Here is a 22,880-nt window from a genome sequence, read left to right as displayed (position 1 = left end):
ATGCATATGTGGCCATTGTATGACAAACTTTCAAAGCAGTTTAGTTACAATTTACAACATAAAAGAATTAGGTGGGTTTCAGTTAGCTCAATTGATAAAGTCTCTGATGGTTGAGTAAAAGAGATTTGAGGTTCAATCTCCGCCTACACAAAAAATTGATTGGTGTCTTGGTTTGATGATAAAAAGCATCATCAGGAGCAGATACTATAGATTGAAATTCTCTTAATAAAAAAAAAAAAAAAACATAAAAGAATAAGGTATGCACCAATACAAAAAACACATCTTATTATGACTTGCTTCCAATTCTAGGCATGATCGATATGATTTATATTTATATGGGTGGAGGGAAATGCTTTCTTTCCTGTTTTTTTTCCTTGTTTCAAGAAAGCATCAAAACACATCTTTACATTCATAAAAATAAAAAATAAAAACATACATCTTTCCAGACAAAATGCTGTTGTGAATCTATGATTGAGTCAATATGAAATATGAGTAGTATGCGCACACACATTGATCAAATAAATCTAATTGCTCACTGACTAGAGACCAAAATACCTCTCATGATATGGCAACACCTATAACATGACATCAATATGAACATAATTAGCATATGTATGTCAATAATGCATTGCCTTTACACATTTTTAAAATAAATTGTAACTTACCAATCATGATAGGACCATCATTTTTTATTACCATGACTTTACACATTCTTGAACCTAAATATAATTTATAAAGAAAACACATGTAATACAAACAACTTGGACATAGACACCATTTATTTAATTTTAGTTTCTATTCACCCTAAAAAATCTTATTCTATCACTGTATTCATATCTGTATGCAAATTTAGTATTCAAGGTCAGGTTAAAGGGTTCAGTTCTTCTCCAACTTAGAAAACCATATCTTATTTTCATCAATTTCAAGAAATAGAGATAATGAACACCCACTTCGGTCTATTTTGGTCCACTTCAACCTCATTGGTCCAATTCAGTCCATTTGATCCATTTTGATTAAATTTGGTCCAGTTAAGTACATTTCGGTCTCATTTGATTCAATTCAATCCAATTCGGTCCATCTCATCCAATTCGGTCTCATTTGGTCCATTCGATTCATTTTAATCAAATTTGGTCTAGTTAAGTCCATTTCGGTCTTATTTGATTCAATTCAATCTAGTTCAGTCCATTTCTGTCCACAATAAATTTATGATAAAATTAGAAAATAAATTATATATTATATCCCTTCTCAAAATAATTATATATTCTCATGTATTGAGTAGTTTGCTATTAGTATATATAAATTTAGACACCACATTGATCTAATTGCTCACTGACAGACAGACCGTTTACTTGAAGAAGGAAAAAAAAAATGCTGCAAGTTGCTTATAAGCATGCCTAAACAAAGTTTCACCAACACCTTTACGGCCTATATCTTGACACACTTGGCTACACTTACATTGTCCATCAGACACTGGATTTCCATAAATCAAACACAAATAGATATAATTTAACTATGGCATCATTCTATTTTACCTAGGGCAAAGCTAGGATTTTTTGTTTGAGGGGGCAAATTTTGGTACTAATATAGTAGTCACGAGTCAAGATAAATCATTATATATATGCACGCACACACATATATAAACAATTATATTTTGATATTAGAGTTGGTCATAGTTTATAAAATATATTGTGTATATAAAATTAATAACTTTCACATGTGTATCTTCGCAAGATAATTTTTAAGGTAACTTATTATCTTTTAAGCTCCAATGAGAATACAAATATTGTCTAGTTTGATATTAAAAATGTAAAAAAAGAATTTAAGAAAACAAAAACTACCTTGTTTCTATAATTATTAGATCGATTGACAAATTCCATTGGTTTTTATGAGCATCATTGGACTAACTCAAACATTTGAGGGGCCAAATTTTATTCTTGTAGATAAATATTTAAAGTTTTTAGTACATACACGTAATATAAGTGAAACTGATACATGAGACTAAAAATAAGTTGACAAATCACATCACCATAAGCTGTGACCATTTGCCTTGATTTTTTCCCATGAAAACTGTCTCTGTCCAAGAAAATTTTGTCATGTTGTAATGCTATTGTCTCCTTGAACAAGATCAACATATCTATCCCTGCTTGATTGTTGAAAGTGTAATCAACCTTCCTCCCCTTTTGCACTTCCTTTAGCATTACTTCAATAAGATAACGGTCCATTAAATAAGAATACCATATCCATATGCGATGCAAAATGCAAAGTCGCTCGCTCCTTAGTTCTCACTATCTTTCTTGGATAATCTAAACCCTTGTCGGCCTCACTTTAGACGCAAAAAAGTTATCATTTTAAAGTTCTCTAAAATTTACCATCACAATAACAAGAAATCAGAGATAAAAGAACAATGATAGAAATTGATGCAACAACAAAATAAAATAATGAATTTGACTTGCACTCGAAAGTAATTTCCATTCATTCTAATCACTCTTGACTTCACATGAAAATTTGATTCTTCAATTAAAGAGAAACTGCATAGCCAGATCAAAACACCAAAAGAGAAGAAAAAAAAAAAGTTGAAGCCTTGTGTTTTACAAGACAGGATGATAGAAGCATTATTAGAGCATTCACAGCAGTGGAGCTAAAAATTTAGCAATTTAGCTCCACTAAAAGTTACTTTATCTATTTTACCTACACACATGCTCCAGCAGTGGATCTATTTTAGCTTTCAACACAATAAAATAATATAAATATCACAATAAAATAATATATCTACCACAATAAAATAATACATCTCACTACAATAAAAACACCACAATAAAAAAGTAATGTGAACGTAAAATAAAAAATTAATTTTTTTTAGCTCTCATGAACAGTGCACATCTATCTATAGATGTGCACTGTAGCAATGAGCTAAAAAAAATAGATTTAGCTCCACTGCTGCATGCTTCTTTTTGGTGTTTTAGTGGAGCTAAAATAGCTATATAGCTATTTAGCTCCACTGCTGCAAGTGCTCTTATAATCACTCCTGATTGCTTAAAAATTTTCAAAACAACTAAGGTGCCGTTTGGTATGGTTGTTTGAGCAACACTTTTCTGTTTTTAAACAATATTATACGTATTTTTACACAATTTTTTACCTACATATATTTTTAAAAAATATAAAAAATATTATTAAAATAACATTACCAAACAGCCCTAAATATCATCAAATCAAAAACAACAAAATTTACTCTTTTTAATTTTTAAATAACATTACATACATTTATACCATCTTAAAAAATATAAATAACATTACTGGAATAACTTTACCGAGTCATTTACCGAATCACCCTGATTTCTGAGTTTTGCTGACATGGTCTGTGCCGACTTGTTTTTTGCAGTGGTAGTTATTGCCATCTTCATCACTCCTCCCCACATGTTCCTTTATCCACTGTTTTAAACTTTAAAGTAGTCAACTTTTTGGGATATGGTTCCTTGAATGCTTTTGTTGTCTAGCACAAGAATGCTAGCTGTTGATGGAGATAGGATTTTTCCCGCATTTTCGAAACAAATTGTACCGACAAGTTTTATTAGTTCTTATCTTAACACGAAACATTTTGTAAGATTTTGCGTTAAAATTATGTGAAAGTTTAATAAAAAAAAAATTTGTATCATAATTTTTATGGATAATAAAAAGATGAGTCATAAGCTATTTGCTATAAAATAATACCATATTAACAGTATTAAAATTCAATAAATGTAAAATATGTCAATAAAAAATAATTAACTCATTAACAATTAAAAGACATACGTTAGTAACTTAGTATAAGTGCAAGGGACATGATTCAAGTCTCCAAAAGCGAACTTTACACACATATATACTTAAATTAAATTAGAGTAAAATTTATGTCTTGTATAAAAAAAAATATGCGTTAATGGGTAATTAATTTTACATGTCTCTCGTTTATTAAGTTTCAATACAGATGACGTGATATCAATTGATATAAAATATTTTTTCCATATTACCTTTAAAATAATAGTTAATAAATCATATTAAAAATAAGTTTTAAATCAACACCCACGTAACATTTGTTAACATTTCCGTCAATAGATATGGATCCATGATCGCGTGAAATGATTAGCTTAAACTAGGATCCATTTGAACTTTGAACCAGTGCATATCCCTATCCCTATAAAACCCCATAAGCTACTTTCTCAGCAAATCCATTCCCATTTCATTTCTACTCGCATCAACCAACATGATCATCTCTCTCTCTCACCCTCACTCTCCTTTCCTCCTCCTATTCTTCTTCACTATCCTCACCCTCCACTCCCTCACAGTCACATCAGCCACCTGCCACGTGGACGATGAAACGGGTCTCTTAGGCTTCAAATCTTCCATCACAGCAGACCCATCCGGCATTCTCAGCTCCTGGAAACCCGGATCCGACTGCTGCACATGGTCGGGCATAACCTGCCTGGTCAGCAAGCGGGTCACAAGTCTCTATCTTATGGGCCAGTCCAATAAGCCCAATTCATTCCTCTCCGGCCCAATCTCACCCTCTCTCTCTAAACTCAAATTTCTTGACGGACTTTACCTCCGAAATCTCCGAAACATTTCGGGTCCTTTTCCAGATTTCCTTTTCGGGTTACCCGAATTCAAATACATCTACATCGACAACAACAAGCTCTCGGGTCGAATACCAGGATCCGTCGGCAACCTGACCCGACTTTATTCACTGAGTTTATCAGATAACCAGTTTTCGGGTCCGATACCGAGCTCGATATCCCAGTTAACCGGGTTGACTCAGCTCAATCTCGGCGGGAACCGCCTCACCGGTCCAATACCGAACGGGATTCAAAAGCTCAAGAATCTGACCTTATTCTCTCTCGACCGAAACCAACTATCCGGATCCATACCCGATTTTTTCGGATCCTTCTCGGAGCTCCGAATTCTCAGGCTCTCCTACAACAAATTCACCGGGAAATTCCCGGCATCGATTTCCTCTTTGGCGCCAAAACTGCTCTACCTCGAGCTCGCCCAAACCGGTCTCAACGGTCAAATTCCTCAATTTCTCGGGAATTTCAAGACCCTCGATACGCTAGATCTCTCGCGGAACAATTTCTCGGGAGTCGTGCCGAGAAGTTTCGCGAATCTCACGAAGATATTTAACCTCGACCTTTCCCGAAATTACCTAATTGACCCTTTGCCGAATATGAGCGTGAAAGGCATAGAGTCCCTTGATTTATCGTACAACAAGTTTCACCTAGGTGAAATTCCAAAATGGGCCACGTCATCACCAATAATTTACTCTTTGAAGCTAGCCAGGTGTGGAATTAAATTGAGATTAGAGGATTGGAAGCCTTCACAGACTTATTTCTATGATTTCATTGATCTTTCAGAGAACGAAATTTCAGGCAGTGCTTTTGGGCTTTTGAATAAGACTGATTACTTGGTGGGCTTTTGGGCCTCGAGGAATAAGTTAAAGTTCAATTTGGAGAGCTTGAGGATTGTAGAGAGGTTGATGTATTTGGATTTGTCTAGGAATGTGGTGTTTGGGAAAGTGCCTAATGGGGTTTCAAAGCTTGAAAAATTGAATGTAAGTTATAACCGTTTGTGTGGGAAGCTTCCTGTGACTAATTTCTCAGCTAGTGCTTTTTTGGGGAATGATTGTTTATGTGGTTCCCCACTAGCAGCATGCAAAAGTGTTGCATAGTTGAGATGTTTATGGAAATGTCACTAGACTTGGAAAATCGAATAAATTTTTTCTATAGGGAAAAAAAATGTGGAAGTTGGAATTATGTAATGGCAGTTTGATGTAATTTTCGTTCTTGCCTTTTTTATTTGATCTATGTTAACACTAGTCTTTGGAAAATTTTGAACTCAAAATGATGGTGAAATTGTTTTTACCATGGAGGATGTTGGATATAAGTTTTCTACGTGTGAATACTGAATCCTAGTAAATTCTATTTAAAATAAGTTCTTACGTACTCTATGCAATTCAATAAATTTTTAGCTCATGGTTGACACCTCTTAATATTTTTAATAAACACATCTAAAGTTTAAAGATTGCAACCATATTTGTAACTATCGAATTATAAATTAAAAAAAAAATAAAAAAAATAAAAAAGAGAAGAAAGAAAGAAGGAAAGTATTTTGTGCAAAATTTCTCTGTGGATATTTTGGATAAAAGCCCTTAATAATGGTTGCATTACTTGGCCGCCCTTTCAATTAGGAATTAGAGCAAGGGCTCTTTTAATCGACTAACTCCTCAGTGAATCAATAACTAAGACCTTGCCCATGTGTATCATGTTTGGACTTTAAATTTGACTTGTATAAATATTTTGGACTAAGTTTGTTGGATTAAGGTCTTTGATGTTATGAAATAAGACCTATATTAAAATTTTTGATTCATGTTCAGGGCCAATTTGTACCAGTCCATAAGCCAGAAGGTCCAGAATAATATATATATATATATATATTTTTTTTTTTTGGCTAGGTGATATGTCTTTTATTATTATTATTATTATTATTTAGTTTATTCTACAATAATATTTTTAAGAATAAAAACTTAAAAAATACATTTTCATCCCTAAGAAAAAAGACACCTGACAGATCCTTTTAAAAGTCACATGAGATAATTTTTAAAAAAAAATCTAAAAACCGCACTTAAATAATACTTAAATAATCCTGTACCAAAGTCTTTAAAACCTTTTTGCAATACATATATTCTATTATATTATATTATTCTAATAAAATAGTATAATATATTCTATTATATCATACTATTACTATACTATATCGGAAACCGATTCCGGGAAGGAATTGAAATCATTGTGTATAAAAAGACGACTTGCTTTGTTACTTTACCACTCCATTAGTCTTTAACTATCGATCGCTTTCTGATTTCTTGGTTTCAACATGGCTACCATAACCATACCTTCTTCTTCTTCTTCTTCTTCTTCCAATCAAGATTACGATGTCTATATCAATGCATCCATTGCTCCTCTCTCGAAGGACAAATTCAATGAACCCAACATCTACATCGTGTACAGAGTCATCACAAACTATTCATCCAATGCAACACTGTCATCCAGGCAAATCAGGGATGATCCTAAAGCAGATACTGTATTCAGTTTCCCATGCGAGTTCTTAATCTCCTCATCGTCGTTGAATATGGTATCAAAGCTGATTTCTGACATGAACATCGAGTCGCAAAGGTATCACTGGAGACAAGGAATGCAACAACAACAACAACAACAACAACAACAACCTTGGACGGTGTTGGAGGATGTTGATGATTTGATCAAGCACATAATGGATTTTGCTCGCCCTATAGCGAGTGAAGTTATGAACAATACTGACACCAAAATAATGAAGGGAATAAGGTTGTCGATTAAGAAGGAAATAACTTTGCCTCACAGTGAATTTGAAAAGTTGGAGAAAGCCAGAAAAGAGAGAGAACGAGAACAAAGGAATTTGGATGCGATTGAAAACATGCTAAGCATGGAGGCTATGAGTGGCCAAACTTCCACGTTGGTGTTGGGAGGAGGAGGTGGAAGAGCCGTTTTTAGAGCGGGCATTAATGGCGTCAAGGGAACAAGCAGAGAGGTTGTTCAAGCCTGTAGTGCGAGCTACTGAGTCTTCAATCAAGAAGCTTGAGGATGTGATTGTTGGCGATGGAGAGAGAGGCCCATGTCCTGTTTGTTTGGAGAATTTTACATTGGGGTCTCATGTTACACGCATGCCTTGCTCTCACACGTTTCACAGAACTTGCATTCTTAGTTGGCTCAACAAAAGCCATGTCTGCCCTCTGTGTAGATTTCAGTTGCCAAGAGAATACTCCGCACCTAGAAGATAGGATTGCATAGCTCTGTTTTTAGTCAATGTCAAAAGTATTGGGTTGATTTCAGTTTCATTGCAAATCAGTTTTTTCCCTTCGTATTTGATTTTAAATCATGACATATTTGAAGGCTTGCTAATTGTAATGTATTAGTCATGTATGAAAGTTTTTTTTTCCATGAAAGTTATTATTGTACATGTTTTTAATTTCAAGGGTATCATTCATTCATTTGAATCTTTGATCTTGTTTCATTAAGTACATTATTTTGGAATTTGCCAATCTAGTTTCAGCCTTTTTTCTTTTTTCCTCGTACCATTTTATCATGACTTTATTTCAGCCACCCTATTCTTCAGTTTGACTTTATTATATAACCTCCTATAGGTCCGCTAAAGGAGTGTATAAACTATGTAGCAAGATTAATTCTATAACTTGGTAGATCAGGAAACAAAAGTTCAGCGGTTGTGATTGTCTTTAATTTGGATTAATTAAACCTCTAGCGTAATTAAATTGTAGGTACTAATCAACTTACCACCTATGTGTATGCAAATGCTAAACATATGTGATGATTAAACATCAAATGCAAAAAAAAATCAAATGCAATTTATCTTCTAAGCATGGAGTATTATAGGTGGTAAGTGTTATTGATTCTAATTTAAATACACAACTTAAATTATTTTTTCGAGCATCCATAACAGATAATAACAACCTGTCACTTTAAATACGTTGTGAAAATACGATGAACATAACATTTTTAGCACAATTAACTGACGTAATTATAATAATTTAAATATATATTTTGTTCTTAAATTTTAGTAAAAGTTTTATTATTTCCCCCCCAGAAAATATACATACATAAACTAATACCTTCACTTTTTGAGGTTTAAGTTAAGCCATGAAGATCTGAAAATATTCAAAAATTCATCAAAAAAAAAAAAGTTTTTTGTTTCTTATAAGAAAAAAAAAAGTATTTCTTGAAAATAAAAGCAGGCCCAGCCGCCCAGCCCAGTTTTCCAACCTAACCAGGTCTCAGAAAGTCAGGCCCATTGACTAACCTACCCCCACCGACTCAAACAGGTCCACGTCCACCAATGGTTTCACAAACTGCGTTTACTGACAAATATTGAAGTCTCCAAACGAAGAACACAAAACTCTCTCTCTCTCTCTCTCTCTCTCTCTGTTAATTCCATCTCTCTTTTTCTTTATAGCTTCCAAAAAAAAAAATGAAAGCAAAATCTTACTCATAATGTGCTGAGCTTTTTTTAAACTCTGGTGAGTAAATTGTAAATTTTACTTTCAAAAATTTTTTTAACCTTTCATTTCAGTTCTTGTTTGGGTAACTAACAGTAAAAATAGTTACAACGATTTCCCTATTTTTTAGGGCTGTGCGAAATGGTTCCAAATTTGTTTGTCGTTTTGGCTCTGATTTGTTGTGCTGTGCTTCACGTACAAGCTTCAGTTACGGTATAAGAAATAATTGGTTTTTATATTTTTTTTATTTTTTATATATATATTTTTTTTTACATTGTTTTAAATTTAATTGAGCTGAGCTAAAATCTTCGATTGCTTAAATTTTCAGGCATTTAACGGGTCGGGTCGTGGGGATTCGGTTGATCCAGGGAGTGAAGCTGGTACAAGTGTGTGTATGTGTGACTTTGATGCTTGTACTCAATTTTTTTTTTTTTTTAAAGAAAATGTTTGTTATTACTTTTATTTTTGTTTAATTTTGATGAAAATGTGTAGTGAATAGTTTTAAAAATGGAATGATGCTTAGCAAAAAAAGAAAAAGAAAAAAAAGAAACACTATTGGACCTTAAGCTTTAGTACATAAGTGATTTTGAGTGCATTTGTATAAACTATTGGAAAAATTTGTTTTGAGTTTAAAATGAGCATTTGTAAAAAAAATTCGAGCAGTTTTGGGTTTTAAAAACGCTCTTTTATTCTCCCAAAACGCCTAACCAAATGGACCCTTTAGTACATGAAATTTAAGGTGATCACTTTTAGTTAACAAACTTAAGTGTGATTGTTTTTGAGTACATAATAAACTTAAAAGTTATCATTTTTAGTCCCTAATAAATTTTAGCGTTTTCACATGCGTATTACCACCAAAATTGGTTATAACTTTAGTATGCCAAACACTTTAATTGGTAATAACTTTATATCAGAATTGAACGAGCTCTGTTGTTTGCCAAACACCGCCGTAAATACAAAATAAGTAGAAGTAGAGTATGTGTTTTGCATTTCGTAATTGCGTTGTTAGAGGAGACATCTCTTTGATCTCCTTGTTCAAATTTAAGTAATTTTTTTAATATAAAGAATAAAGAAACGCATTATGTATATCTTTCCTGTATTCAAATCAGTTAAGCTTTTAAATGGAATTGCTCAACAGAGGACTAAAACGTAGAATACATTTACATGTGAGGATTTTAGAATGTGCATTGCTCCACAAACTCTTATGGGAATTAAGACTAAGGTGTTTTTCTTTTCTTTTCTTTTTCTCTTTTATTGGTAAGTTATGCACACACTCGATAAGTCTTGAACCCCACGACCTCACCTCCACCTAGGAAGTGCTAGTTGAGCTAGAGCTCATTGATGTAATGACTCAATCGTAGGAACTTTGAATGCAAGTAACTAAGAAACGAAATCTCTGAATGTCGCCAAATTATTTATAGTAGCCCACGTGGCCCCTTCCATTTTTAGGCGCTTTTAATGATTTTCCACATTCCTTTCTAACTGAACTGTCCACCGGACTTTTATGTGACTAGCAGATGATGTTTTGTTGCTTTAACTGATGAGAAACATGTTGTCTTTGATAGAGTTGTTTCTGTATGAGGCTTTGAGCTGTGTCTGAAAATTACTTATTTATATGGTAAGAGACATTCAATTTTATCTCACCTTGAATATGGATCACTGAGTACTACTTCATGCAAGAAAAATTTTAGATGGCATAAAGCAATGCTATTTTGAGAGAATAGAACACTTATTTAAAATGAGCAGAGGTAAGCAGAGCATGAAAAGAGCAATTGTGATTACGTCTTTTATGGAAAAACTACCATATTTTTGTATAACTCTGAAAGATTCATTATCGAGGTCACTTGACAGAAAATAAGCTGGACTGAGAGAGGAAAAGGTGTTGTAGATGTTGTCGTATCCTCATGTGCTGTGCTTATCTGTTTTCTTCAGCATACATCTTCAACAGTGACAACATGCAATCCTTATTTTATTTTTTGGCAAACAGTATTTATCAGATTCCCTAATAAATGGTATTCAGATTAATGTCACATGTGGATATTTGTTTTGATGTCATGTGTTTGGGTTGATTTCTTGGTTTCTCTTAATTTTGCTCTAGTATTATATTGAAGTGCTTCATTTTTTCCTGTGGACAGCACCCTGTCCTACTGGTTGGGTTATTGGACCAAATAAGAGTAAATGCTTTAGTTATATGGGAAGTCCCCAGTCATGGAAGGAATCTGAGAACGAATGCAAGCGTAATGGTGGGCATTTGGCAGCATTAACATCATTTCAAGAGTTAGACTTTGCTCATAGACTATGTAATGATGTTGTCAATAGCTGTTGGGTTGGAGGAAGAGTTGTTAACTCAACTACTGGCTTCGGTTGGAAGTGGTCCGATAATACTTCATATTGGAATGAGTCCATCCGTTCTGGAACAAATTTTCAATTCAATTGCACCAGTTCACCCTGTCCTGCCAATAATTCATTTGATTTATGTACATTGGTGACTAAAGGATCAACTTCATTCACTATTGAGAGATGCAACAAGTCTCATGCTTTTATATGCATGCTTGATATAGGTATGTACTTATATATCATGGCAATTTGCTATTCACCTCAATCCCTCATTCTACTATGCATATCTTCCTAAGTTCTCTCCCTCACCCTTCTTTTCTTCTTTCCTCCTATGAGGAGGGTCCTATCTTTAAATTTTCTCTCTCAAGTCAATGGAACATGGTGATATTATGTTTTTTCAGTTTTTTTGCATATATGTTAACCATGTTAAGATGACCTTCTTATCCATATCTTCCAGGGGACATATGCTCTCACATGCACTGCCACAAGGAATATCTTATCATCCTTGCAGTTGTTAGTGGGTTGATCCTCTGCACCACATTAGCTGTAGTAGTTTGGCTTCTTGCATGCAAGCGGAGCAAGAAGCGTAGACGGTCTCGGAAACTATCTAATCCAGCAGCATCTGCATTAGTCCCTCCTTCATGGAAAGTCTTCACCAAAGAGGAACTGAAGTCAATTACAAAGAACTTCAGTGAAGGAAATCGTCTGCTTGGAGATGCCAAGACAGGTGGCACGTATAGTGGCCTTCTACCTGAAGGTTCAAGGGTGGCAGTTAAAAGGTTGAAGAGGTCTAGCTTTCAGAGGAAAAAGGAGTTCTATTCTGAAATTGGAAGGGTTGCAAGGCTTCACCATCCAAATTTGGTGGCTGTGAAAGGATGCTGCTATGATCATGGTGACCGGTACATAGTTTATGAGTTCATAGTTAATGGGCCCTTAGATAGATGGCTACACCACATACCAAGGGGAGGTCGGAGCTTAGATTGGGCTATGAGAATGAAAATTGCCACAACCCTTGCTCAAGGAATTGCGTACGTATATATTCTTCAAATTTTTTTTTTTTTGGGTTTGGTATCTTTATGTTAAAGCTAGACCTGCTGATGCAAGTGCCCCCCCCCCCCCCCTCCCCTTTTTTCTATTCCCTGGGTGCTAGATTACATTTAGTAAAGACTTTTTTTTTTTTCCAGTGGTAAAAATTGATGGGTGATGATACTTTATTGTTGCTCTAATCCTATGGGTATGATATTCTTGTGAAAAATTACATTTGATACCTTTGTAATATTAGATTAAACATGTTAGGTAACTACCAAATTTTGACCATATATTTTAGGTAATCTGACAGCATTATGTCACATCTTGACTTTTATTTGCTAATTCAAAATGATGCATTTTGTATTTGATGCATGCTCTATGATTGTTTCTGGTAGTACCTAAGAAAAATCAATACCATATATTTCCTCGTCAAACTTGGCCATACTGATAAATGCTACCGACATCTTATCAATGGTTTCCAATGGTGTAATGTCTGCCATATAGCAATAATTTAGTGTGAAAAGTATACTGACAATCAAAGTAACACCAACAACAATGCTCCCCCCCCCCCCCCCCCCCTCTTTTATATTATGTTAGAAATCCTTGTTTTGAAAATCTATCCCATGTATTTGTTGACATCCAATTCCAACTTCTTAATTTTCTCTTACTGTGGTGTGGTATAGTTGATGCAGACTTCATGTGTTTTTAAGAATCTGACTTTCTTATATTTCAAAATAGGTTCCTGCATGACAAGGTGAAGCCCCATGTTGTGCATCGAGATATACGAGCCAGTAATGTACTGCTTGATGAAGAGTTTGGGGCACATTTGATGGGGGTTGGCCTTTCAAAGTTTGTACCATATGAAGTAATGCATGAGCGTACTGTTATGGCTGGAGGCACATATGGATACCTTGCCCCAGAATTTGTGTACAGAAATGAGCTTACAACAAAGAGTGATGTTTATAGCTTTGGTGTGCTGCTGCTTGAAATTGTGACAGGGCGTAGGCCTGCTCAGGCAGTTGATTCAGTAGGTTGGCAGAGTATATTTGAGTGGGCTACACCTCTGGTTCAGGCTCATCGATACCCAGATCTCTTGGATCCTCATATAACTTCTTCTTCATCTGATATTCCAGAAGCTGGTGTCATTCAGAAGGTTGTGGACCTCGTTTATGCTTGTACACAACATGTGCCATCTATGCGCCCGAGAATGTCTCATGTTGTTCATCAGCTACAACAGTTGGCCCAACCACCTATTGTAAAATGAGTTCAACTAATCTTTATAGCTTGGGTTTTCTCACTTGACTTTGAAGTGGGAATGGTTTCTCCCCAAATGTTCTGGGCCAAATTATTTTTGCAGAACTATATTAGCAACTAGGTTTTAGCATAGCACTAATGTATTTTTGAAAGACTCACCTTTGATGCAATGTTACCATTAATGTAATTGTATTTGTAACAAATATGCATTCCATATAATTAATCGATATGTTAATTCCAATGACAAGGTTTCAAACTAACAAGCATGTAAGTGGAAACAATCTTCAACCATTGGAAACAAAATGCTGACGATTTGTGTTCTTTATAGTGATTATTGCCCCCTCTTGAGATTCTCAGTGGTGCCATAGCTCCGAATCACAGTTATGATGACAATTTTGTGTTCCTTATATTAATTATTACGCAAGCTAGTTGATTTAAGAGTGACTGCAAACACAAGTAGCGAAAATGAGAAAGTCTAGGAGCATAGTTTTTGCCCCAATTTGTTGCAACGATTGACTATGAGTAATGGGTCCATGCGAAAGTATTGTCCATTACTCACAGTTGATCACTTTAACAAGTTGTCAAGAAGTCGCCTTCTTCCTAAACACCAATAGACACAGATCGAAGTGACCAAACTGCAACTCCTAACTCACTCTAATATTAGAAATATGGTATTAACTAAAGATATGCTATGACTCATAAAATTAATTACTCTGTACTATTTCACGATTTAAAGAGTTCGATTCAGGCCAAATCATAATGCATTATTCCAATATATTAACACATTTACAATCACAACTCCAAATCAACACAAGGAAAAAGAAAAAAGAAAATTCAAGATGTACATCTGTACAGAAAAACAAGGACACAAAAGCCAAACCCGTGCCGACCAAAAAAAGAGAAAGTAAATAAGAAGCAACAGATCAGAGCCATAAATTTGAAGTTTCAACTTTCAACTACCAAGAGAGGACCACTCATGTTGCCACTTGCCAGCTTGCATTGTGCTAAAATTATTATTTCTCTCTTTCGTTTCTTCAATCCTTTTTGCCTTATATAGCCTTTCAACTAGAAGTATGGACTTATCAGATCGCCATAGTGATAGCCTATTGTCCAACATCTGGTTGGTTTGAAGCATTTTATCATAATGATTTTCAGTGTTTCAATTGCATTTCGGACTATGTGTTGTATAATAGATTCTTAATATAAAGAAGATATTAATTATTATTGCTGAGATTAAATCTTGGAAATCATCACCTATCTCTCACAATATGTATAATAAAGTTATATTATTGTTAAGATTAGTTATTGTTGTTAAGTGAATTTTAATAATTATTGCTTAAATTACTTTAATTTATTATTTATTAGTTTTTATCTTTACTCTTTTCAATTATTTTATTTTAGAATTCAACTCAATTTTGACTCTTATTATAAATAAAAAAAAACTCAATTTTGACAATTTTTTTTTTCTTTTGAGAATAACTGACAAATTATTGGTCTTTGTAATTCATTCAAAAGAATTTTTATTGTATTTTTTGCATTACTCTATTAAGAATTCAATACAACAATAAATCATTAAAAACAAAAATTATCTTCACTCCCTATTGTCTCACGGCCCAATTCCACTACTCACACTTAATTGTCTTTGTCAGAGATTTTAGATAAGCAAATTACTAATTTTTATTGTTGGGCTTTCTATTTTGTTTGGTTAGTCATAATAACAAATCTCTCCTCATGAACTTAGCCTGGGCTCAACTAGTTAAAGCTCAATACTTCTTAAACACCTTTGAAATATGTTTCCAATTCCTTTGCCTTCTAACTTCTTCACTATCAACAATCAATACAACCCCTACAAATATCGTAACCTCTCTTCTTCTTCTTCTTTTCTTCTTAATTTTTATTTATTTATTTTTATTTATTTTTATGGAATATGTGACTCTCAAGGTCATTGGTTACATGGTTTTATTTTTATGTACATTGGTACAACTACCAAAAATTATGCTGAGTTATGGGCTATTCTGTTTCTTCCACAAGCATCATGAGGCTATGGTTTGGCTAAAAAGGACAGAGAACAATCTACCATAACAAGAAGTTATGAATTTTGTCCTCATTTTGTTTGTGCCTACACATATTGCCAACACTCAAGGCTATGGACAGTTCGGATCATGCTTTTTGTTAAATGGGAAATGTTATTAAGATTTCCCTTAATAGGTTGTGTTAATAAAAAGGACAAAAAATTATTATAAAGGTTCCAAAAAGGATAAAAAAAATTATTAAAAAATTGTCAAAAAGAATAAAAAGATACAAAAAGTAGATTAATGCTATAAAAAACTGCAAAAGATTGTGGTTAACAGCCGTAAACACAACCCATGTTAAATATAAGCTTATCCTTTATGTTAATAATGAATTCTAAGTCTAGCATATCTGTCTTGAACACTAAACATGCCATATGTTCTCTCACTGTGGTTTGGGATTGGAATCAATGGATAATGTTTTCAGCATTAGGTAAAGGCAACATAACTACTTAAGGCATGGCCATTGCCTGACTCTAATGCGTATGGGACTAGCAAACATTTCGTCCCCGGTAGTACTTGTTTTGTTTATTGGGCTAATAATAATTAATAAGTCAATGCCCCTCTTTATCATTAATTTGAAAGTATATAATATAGGAAAATGTTAATAGATACTCTAAGGGCATTCGCTAAGAAATCATTTTAGGGAAGTTTTGATGAGAAAAGAAAATAAAATTAATGGTTTGACAACTTCTTTTAATTCATATAAAAATTGTGCTAAAATTTTACTAAAATGATTCATTAATAATTATCCTAATGACACTCGTTAACGTAAGCCTATAATATATTCCCAAAAAGCATGCATCTATTTATTCATAGTTCTTTAACACGCATGGCCTGGGATGAACTTCCCGTAGTAGGACTAATTATAAGAATTAAAGAGGGAAACTTTTTGCTACACTAGGCATTTTGTGTACTATATAAAACAGCTTTAAAAAGGTGACTTTTGAGATGAAAGGCCTATTCATTTTAAAAGTGAAAATGACTTTGTGCCAAGAGACTATCTTTCATTTTAGGCCATATCGATGACCCTCGTATCAAGGAAAGATGCTAACTTTTTATAAAGATGTTATTCTTTATAAAAAGTTTATTACTAAGTCTAGTTTAAGGCTATGAATGACCTCATAGTAAAAAGAAGATATTAACTTATTGTATGTTTTATGTATATTTAAACTAGAACATTACTTAGTCTTATCAATTGGTTGATATCTGTTAATGCGTCTATGACATTTAGAATTTAAAATTTAAATCCCTTATTTTCTGTTGTAAACAGTGGCGGAGCCACATGAAAAATGTTCTTACGTTTTTTTACAAATATATGTATATTTAATAAATATTTAAAGGTTATATGAAAAAAAAAAAAGTTGGCCCCCTCCAAAAGAAAGCATTGATCAACAAATCCAGTAATCCTTCCCAAAAAAAGAGAGTTTAGATTTTATATACAGTTGCAATAAAATGAAATAATTAAGTAGTAAGTTTGGTAAATAAATAGTGGAGCCCCAAATTTCTAGCTCAATTTCAAATCCTATTAGTGCATTCAAATAATTCAACATTGATAATATATGCAATTTGGTTGAAATTTTCTATTCTCAAGATTTTATTAAGAAAAAAAAACAGCTCATATAAGACTTCAATTATAATATTATGATTTTGATTTGTCAAACATGGATGAAGTTTTGCAAACAATTTATATATTAAAAAGGAAATTATAAATAATTTTGCTATAAAAATAATAATTGATGAAGTTTATTACATGAAGTATTATTGTTGACCATGACTTTGATGGAAGATACAATATTCTCTTTTTTTCTTTTTTTTGGTTCTATATTTTGTATGTTGTATACCCAATTATACAATGTTTGTAAATTTATTGGAGTTTAAGAAGATTATAAGTTTCTCTTATAAAGAAGATCTTGTGTCTAGGTATGTATATATACATATTAAAGTTGATAATTTTGTGTATATGTATATAACTTTAGAATAAAAAAATTAAAATTTATATTTTCATACACATACATATATTAAGTGGATTTTTTTAGGGTAGTGTCTATTTGTGATTTGAGTTTATTTTGATACAATAGTTTGACCCCAACTCAAAATTCTTGGTTCCGCCAATGGTTGTAAATATTGAATTAAAAAAACAAAATACACAAACACAGACTAGAGCACCAATGCATCTATAAAACCATTTGATGTGAGCTTAGGATTTACATTTAGAAAACATTTCTCTCAATTATTTAGTTATCTTCCCATCTTAGCTGGCACACTTATCGTTTTCTTAAGTTTCTCTTTTTATTTTATTTGATCTTTTTCCCTTCACCACATGAGCTTCCTGGCCCAGTTTAGAAATAGTATTTGACAATTTGAGAGAGAGAGAGAGAGAGAGAGAGAGAGAGTCATCCTATAAAAAAAATATTTGACTAAGAAGTTAGGTATAAAGGACAAGACATTTGAAAATCGTGTTTTTCTTGTTAAGTACAAAAGACACATGATCATTTTTCCTGCCGAAACAATATTATTGAACAAATTCAAAGACTTTTGCTGGCGTTTTGTTATGCATCAATTACCAAATAATATGGCAAACATTCTAGGTTTCAGATACTGTAAAAGAAAAGGAAAGCTTTGTACACAAGGAAACAATAATCTGCATTTGTACATGAATTGCTGCATTGCTGTCTTAACAACTTCAGACTTCATTCATAAAGGAAAAGGTGGTTCACACAGTTTCATACAAAGCAACATTTAAATCTTAGATATTAACTGGTAGACACTGCTTCTTCTTCTCTTTCCCCTATCTATTTTATAAGAAATTATCTCAAACTCATTACAGGCCATGGAGCCACACCAGGGGCTGGAAGTGCAGGTCGAATAACGGGAACCCGCCTCACAACTGAAAAGGCTTCATTAAGGCGTGCAGCACGACTCATGAATTGGGATACCTTCTGCAAAAGTAGTTCAGTTAAATATACAAGTTTGGCAATCCACCTTTCATCAAATTTCATATGATTTATCTTGAAATAGAAATAAAATATCAAATATTTTACATTTCCTAAGAAACATTAATTACTTGAATATTATATAATGCAAAAAGAAGGAGCTGCAACAACCCCACCCAACCCACACAACACACAAATACGAAAGCAAAAACATTTCCCCAAATGCACATGAGGATAAATTTCATCATTTTAATGCTTTCTGCAATTATGTCAAAACCCAGATGAAATTAAAATGAAACCTCAGAAAATGACTCGCTGCTAAATAACTAAAAAATATTTCAAGTTTCCTCTAAATCAAAGGGAAAATGGATCAGAACTGTGTTGTCTTATCTTATTATCTAACTAATAGATTAAAGTCTTATCTCATTATCTGTATATTAAGATCCACTAAGTTCCAGATAAGTACAATCCAAGTTTCAATAAGTTAGATGTGGAACTATTGTGTAAACATTTATTACCAATCAGAAAAGAAATGCAAACTAATCTTCTTGTAAATTAACCCCTTTTCAAAAGAACAAAAAGGAGCTACAAGATAGAAACGGGGAAAAAATTGAAGAATTTGAATATAGTCAATGATCATGCTTAAGTGAAAATTACAGTAACAATTTACAAAAACATGACATGGATTCTAAGAACTCCGATACACATAATTCATCAAAGAAACTCAAAAGATGCTTCTCTTGCCAGCTGTAAAGGGTCAAGTTCCCTATTCAAGGATGACTGGGAGTCAAGATTACTTATTAAATATTCTAGGAATGACTAGTCTCCCCCTGTTTGACCGCAATTTCTAGGAAAGATTACTTATTATGATCATAAAATGAAATCCAAAATGGTCTTTTTAGGAATTACTTTGACCATCAACCAGATCTCTAAATAATTGAGTTTTTAGTGCAAAAATAAATAAACTCTCTTGCAGTCCTAAATATAATCCATGTCCCTTTATGCAAAGAAAATCATGTACCCTGATACACAACTATGAACGGGTTTATGTCATTGCTAGTACAAGCAACTGCTTATAACAAAATAGAAAATGGAATTCAATTAATTCAGTAACAAACTACCGCACTTCAAGCATTACCTCAAGAGCAGACTTTGTCTAGAAAACACCTAAACTAGGCATCAACCAAACAAATATGATAATAGTCAGCTGTAAGCCTCAATTCTTTAATATTAAAGGTTGAGGAGGGAAGAAAAGAATATTGCATCAATCTTGTCAAATTGAACAAAGATAGATGGAATATCTTTTGAACACAACTTGAACAAAAATACATGCGTGCAAGAACAAAACTTGAAAGTATCTTTTAAACAACATCAGCCACTCATTTGATCCACAACTTCAGATTGAACTTTTGTCTACCTCTCACCCCTAACTACAAGTCAGACATTGCCTATAGTAGTCTCCAAGACTTTGAATAAAGCTATGATCTTTGTAAAACAAAGGTTTTAGATTTTCCAACTAAACAAAAAATTATGAATCTTGTTCAAAATATGGAACTCAGAAAGCAAGCCACTGATGTAATAAATTGTATTCTCAACAACAACCAAACCTTAGTGCCAAAACTTTAGGGTCAGCTATGAATCCTCAACAGATTCAGTCAGGGTCAGCCACATGTATATCAGTATTATATAATTTCATACACATTCTCATATTCAATTCCCAGACCTCATTAAAAACCACAACAGAAACAATAAAAAAAAGGGTTCAAAAAAATGCAATAACTGACCTTATCATCAACAGCAACCTTCAGCTGCAAGCCCTGGCTCTTCCTCTTCATCTTATACAATCTCCGTCCCAAGATAACAAATCCCATAACCATTGCGGCCGCAGAGAACGACCATACCGGGCCAACTCTAAAAACACAATACTTCAACAATTCAAAAGGAACCCTCCACCAAACCACACTCTTCCTCTCTCCCTCTCCGCCCGATTTCGCATCCGATTTCACTTCTGCAACCTCAACAGCTTTGTTCTCAATCATTGAGCCATTTCCGCCATCCAAATCACTCGAAAACTCCCCCTCCTCTCTTTGCTTAACATAGTCATCGCCAAATTTCATCGAAACCAATGCATCACCACCAGAACCAGCCCAGAACTCGTTCGAATCCTTATCCCGGCTCTGAATTTCACCAAACCCTCCAAAACCCACTTGGATTTTCGCATTTCCTGAAGAACCCAATTCGTTCTTCACATCAAAGTCATCGAATTTAGCCGAATTTCCATCCACCGCTTTCATTTCTTCAATCCCTTGAAAACCCACTAGGCTTTTCGCAGTTTCCGAAAGACCCAGTTCCTGTTTAGCATCAAAGTCACCGGATTTACGCTCGTCAGAACGATCGCTGCTCGAATCGGACCAGAACTCGCCCGAGCTCTTATTTGCAAACCGAGTCTCCGATCCGGGATCAACCCAACTCGGATTGTCTGACTCAACCGAGTCACCAGCCTCGCTCGCGGCAACAATAACAGTCTTTGCATACCTCTCCTGATTCTCCAGCGAGAAGTAATCAGACCTAATCATCCCCTCCGAGTCACCTTCGATTCCCTCAAATTCTCTCTGATTTGATTCATCTAACTCGGACGAGTCAACCACGCCACTCTCCGAGTTGGGAAGAACCTCCCAGTCTTGAAGCTCTCCTTCCATCTTTTCTTGAATTTTTTTTTTTTTTTAGAGTTTGTGTTTGGAAAAAAATCAAACACAAAAAATAAACAAAAGCAAAAACAAAATCCCTAACCCTAAACTATGAAACCAAGAAGGTTGTTTCTTTGTTTTTGTTTTTGTTTTAGTTTTTTTGGTAGTTTCTTTTGGTAACCAAACCTGTACAAATAGAAAGCAGTAGGTATTGGATACTGTTTTAGATTTTCTCAATCTAAAGGGCAATTTTTGTTTTCACAATAAGATTAGAATTTAATTACTTAGTTGGCAAATATACCAATGAGGTAGAGACACGTAATGTGGTTGAGTGAGAGAGCACAGGTTGTGGTCCTAGTGGAATATTACCCCGGTGGAGAAGTACGATATATCCTTTTCTTGACAGGGGTGGGGGAACTGGACAACCCACAATAGTTTAATGTGGATAGAGTAGCATGGTTTTTTGATAAGCTCACAAATTGTTGTTGGCAATTTTCTGTATTGCTCAAATTTTGGAAAGATTTATGAACAATGTTTTGGAGACTTATAGAATGCAATTACCATAAATTATGGATTTCAATTAGTTTAATCGTTAAATTAACTGAACAAAAAACAAACTAATGGTTATGAATCAAGTTTTGGAAAGAGAAGTTAACTACCAAAACTGAAAATTCATGTCCAAAGAATCAAAGATACTAATATATTCCTTACAATAATTAGGTTGTTTTGTAAATTTGTTTGATGATGGCTTGGGTAAAGAGAAATACATCTTTATAACGATTTTGCAACAAATTTTAAGTGATAAGTCGTATTAACTGTTACAAGTAGGCGAAAAAACTTTTCAATGGTTGACAAAAAATAGTAATAATTTGTCACCTATAGTTTGTTGTGAAATCGTTGTAAAAGTGTTATAGACGCAATATTATTCTCAGGTAAAAGTCGGTTTTGTACTATTATTAGGTTGTTTTGTTGGATTTTATGGGCAACTTTGGCGTCTAGGTACTTCTCTTTCCTCGTTGGAATCAACTTCTAAAATTCTATTTTTCGATCGGCTAGGAATGATTTTTCAATTAGTAGTTTTTTTTTTCCTTTCTATTTTCACCTAACTATTTTCATCTATCAGTTGAAAGGGACCAAACTATGCACAAAATTTTACTAACAAATGGTATTATGTTAACAAGTGGCAGCTCTAGGAATTTTTCTTAGGGTGTTCTTTAAGAAGTATAAATTATACAATCTAATAAAAAAAGAAATTCATATATTGACAACAAGAACAATAAAAAAATACGCAAATACAAAAAGTTAACAATTGCATTATACGAATTTTTATATTTTGAAATCGTTGCATGATAGTCTCATTACCAATACTACAGACTACATTTCTTTCAATGTACACAACCAAGCAATCATTCATCTACTGAATGTAGAATAAATTATAGAGCAAAATTTTATTTTATTGGTATAAAAAAACTGATGGTGTTCCCAAATTTTTTTTTAA

General features: G+C 33.6%; 3 protein-coding genes across 6 annotated transcripts; 2 read left to right on the top strand and 1 right to left on the bottom strand.

Moving 5' to 3' along the window:
• Positions 1-4,211: 4,211 nt before the first annotated feature.
• Positions 4,212-5,868, top strand: LOC142618575 (uncharacterized). The gene has a single exon (XM_075791518.1). The coding sequence runs from the start codon at positions 4,238-4,240 to the stop codon at positions 5,693-5,695; it is 1,458 nt and encodes a 485-aa protein (XP_075647633.1). The 5' UTR covers positions 4,212-4,237; the 3' UTR covers positions 5,696-5,868.
• A 3,052-nt stretch (positions 5,869-8,920) lies between these two features.
• On the top strand, positions 8,921-13,931 carry LOC142619894 (C-type lectin receptor-like tyrosine-protein kinase At1g52310). 4 transcript variants are annotated; one of them, XM_075793249.1, is made up of 6 exons: positions 8,921-9,091; positions 9,201-9,283; positions 9,399-9,450; positions 11,206-11,631; positions 11,865-12,435; positions 13,175-13,931. In XM_075793249.1, exons 2-6 carry the CDS (start codon positions 9,212-9,214, stop codon positions 13,698-13,700), a joined length of 1,647 nt encoding a protein of 548 aa, XP_075649364.1. In that variant the 5' UTR covers positions 8,921-9,091; positions 9,201-9,211; the 3' UTR covers positions 13,701-13,931. The 4 variants fall into 4 exon arrangements, with proteins under 4 accessions (XP_075649364.1, XP_075649363.1, XP_075649361.1 ...); XM_075793248.1 differs by having other exon boundaries at positions 9,399-9,456; XM_075793246.1 differs by having other exon boundaries at positions 9,399-9,462.
• Positions 13,932-18,428: 4,497 nt separating this feature from the next.
• LOC142619658 (uncharacterized) lies at positions 18,429-21,640 on the bottom strand. Its single transcript, XM_075792864.1, has 2 exons — positions 20,480-21,640; positions 18,429-18,701 (listed from the first exon to the last, which is right to left on the bottom strand). Exons 1-2 carry the CDS (start codon positions 21,392-21,394, stop codon positions 18,570-18,572), a joined length of 1,047 nt encoding a protein of 348 aa, XP_075648979.1. The 5' UTR covers positions 21,395-21,640; the 3' UTR covers positions 18,429-18,569.
• Positions 21,641-22,880: the final 1,240 nt, after the last annotated feature.

Source organism: Castanea sativa, chromosome 12, assembly GCF_040712315.1.
Source record: "Castanea sativa cultivar Marrone di Chiusa Pesio chromosome 12, ASM4071231v1".
Lineage (NCBI taxonomy): Eukaryota > Viridiplantae > Streptophyta > Magnoliopsida > Fagales > Fagaceae > Castanea > Castanea sativa.
The sequence above is the reverse complement of the archived record's forward strand: the minus strand, read 5'-3'. Positions and strand labels throughout refer to the sequence as shown.

Bases quoted from the DNA above. Each gene is read 5' to 3' on its own strand.
- LOC142618575 (XM_075791518.1), top strand. From the start codon at position 4,238: ATGATCATCTCTCTCTCTCACCCTCACTCTCCTTTCCTCCTCCTATTC.
- LOC142619894 (XM_075793246.1), top strand. From the start codon at position 9,212: ATGGTTCCAAATTTGTTTGTCGTTTTGGCTCTGATTTGTTGTGCTGTG. The intron at 9,463-11,205 runs GTATGTGTGACT...TCCTGTGGACAG, and splicing joins TGAAGCTGGTACAAGTGTGT to CACCCTGTCCTACTGGTTGG. The intron at 12,436-13,174 runs GTACGTATATAT...ATTTCAAAATAG, and splicing joins ACCCTTGCTCAAGGAATTGC to GTTCCTGCATGACAAGGTGA.
- LOC142619658 (XM_075792864.1), bottom strand. From the start codon at position 21,394: ATGGAAGGAGAGCTTCAAGACTGGGAGGTTCTTCCCAACTCGGAGAGT. The intron at 18,702-20,479 runs GTCAGTTATTGC...CTACTTTTGCAG, and splicing joins AGGTTGCTGTTGATGATAAG to AAGGTATCCCAATTCATGAG.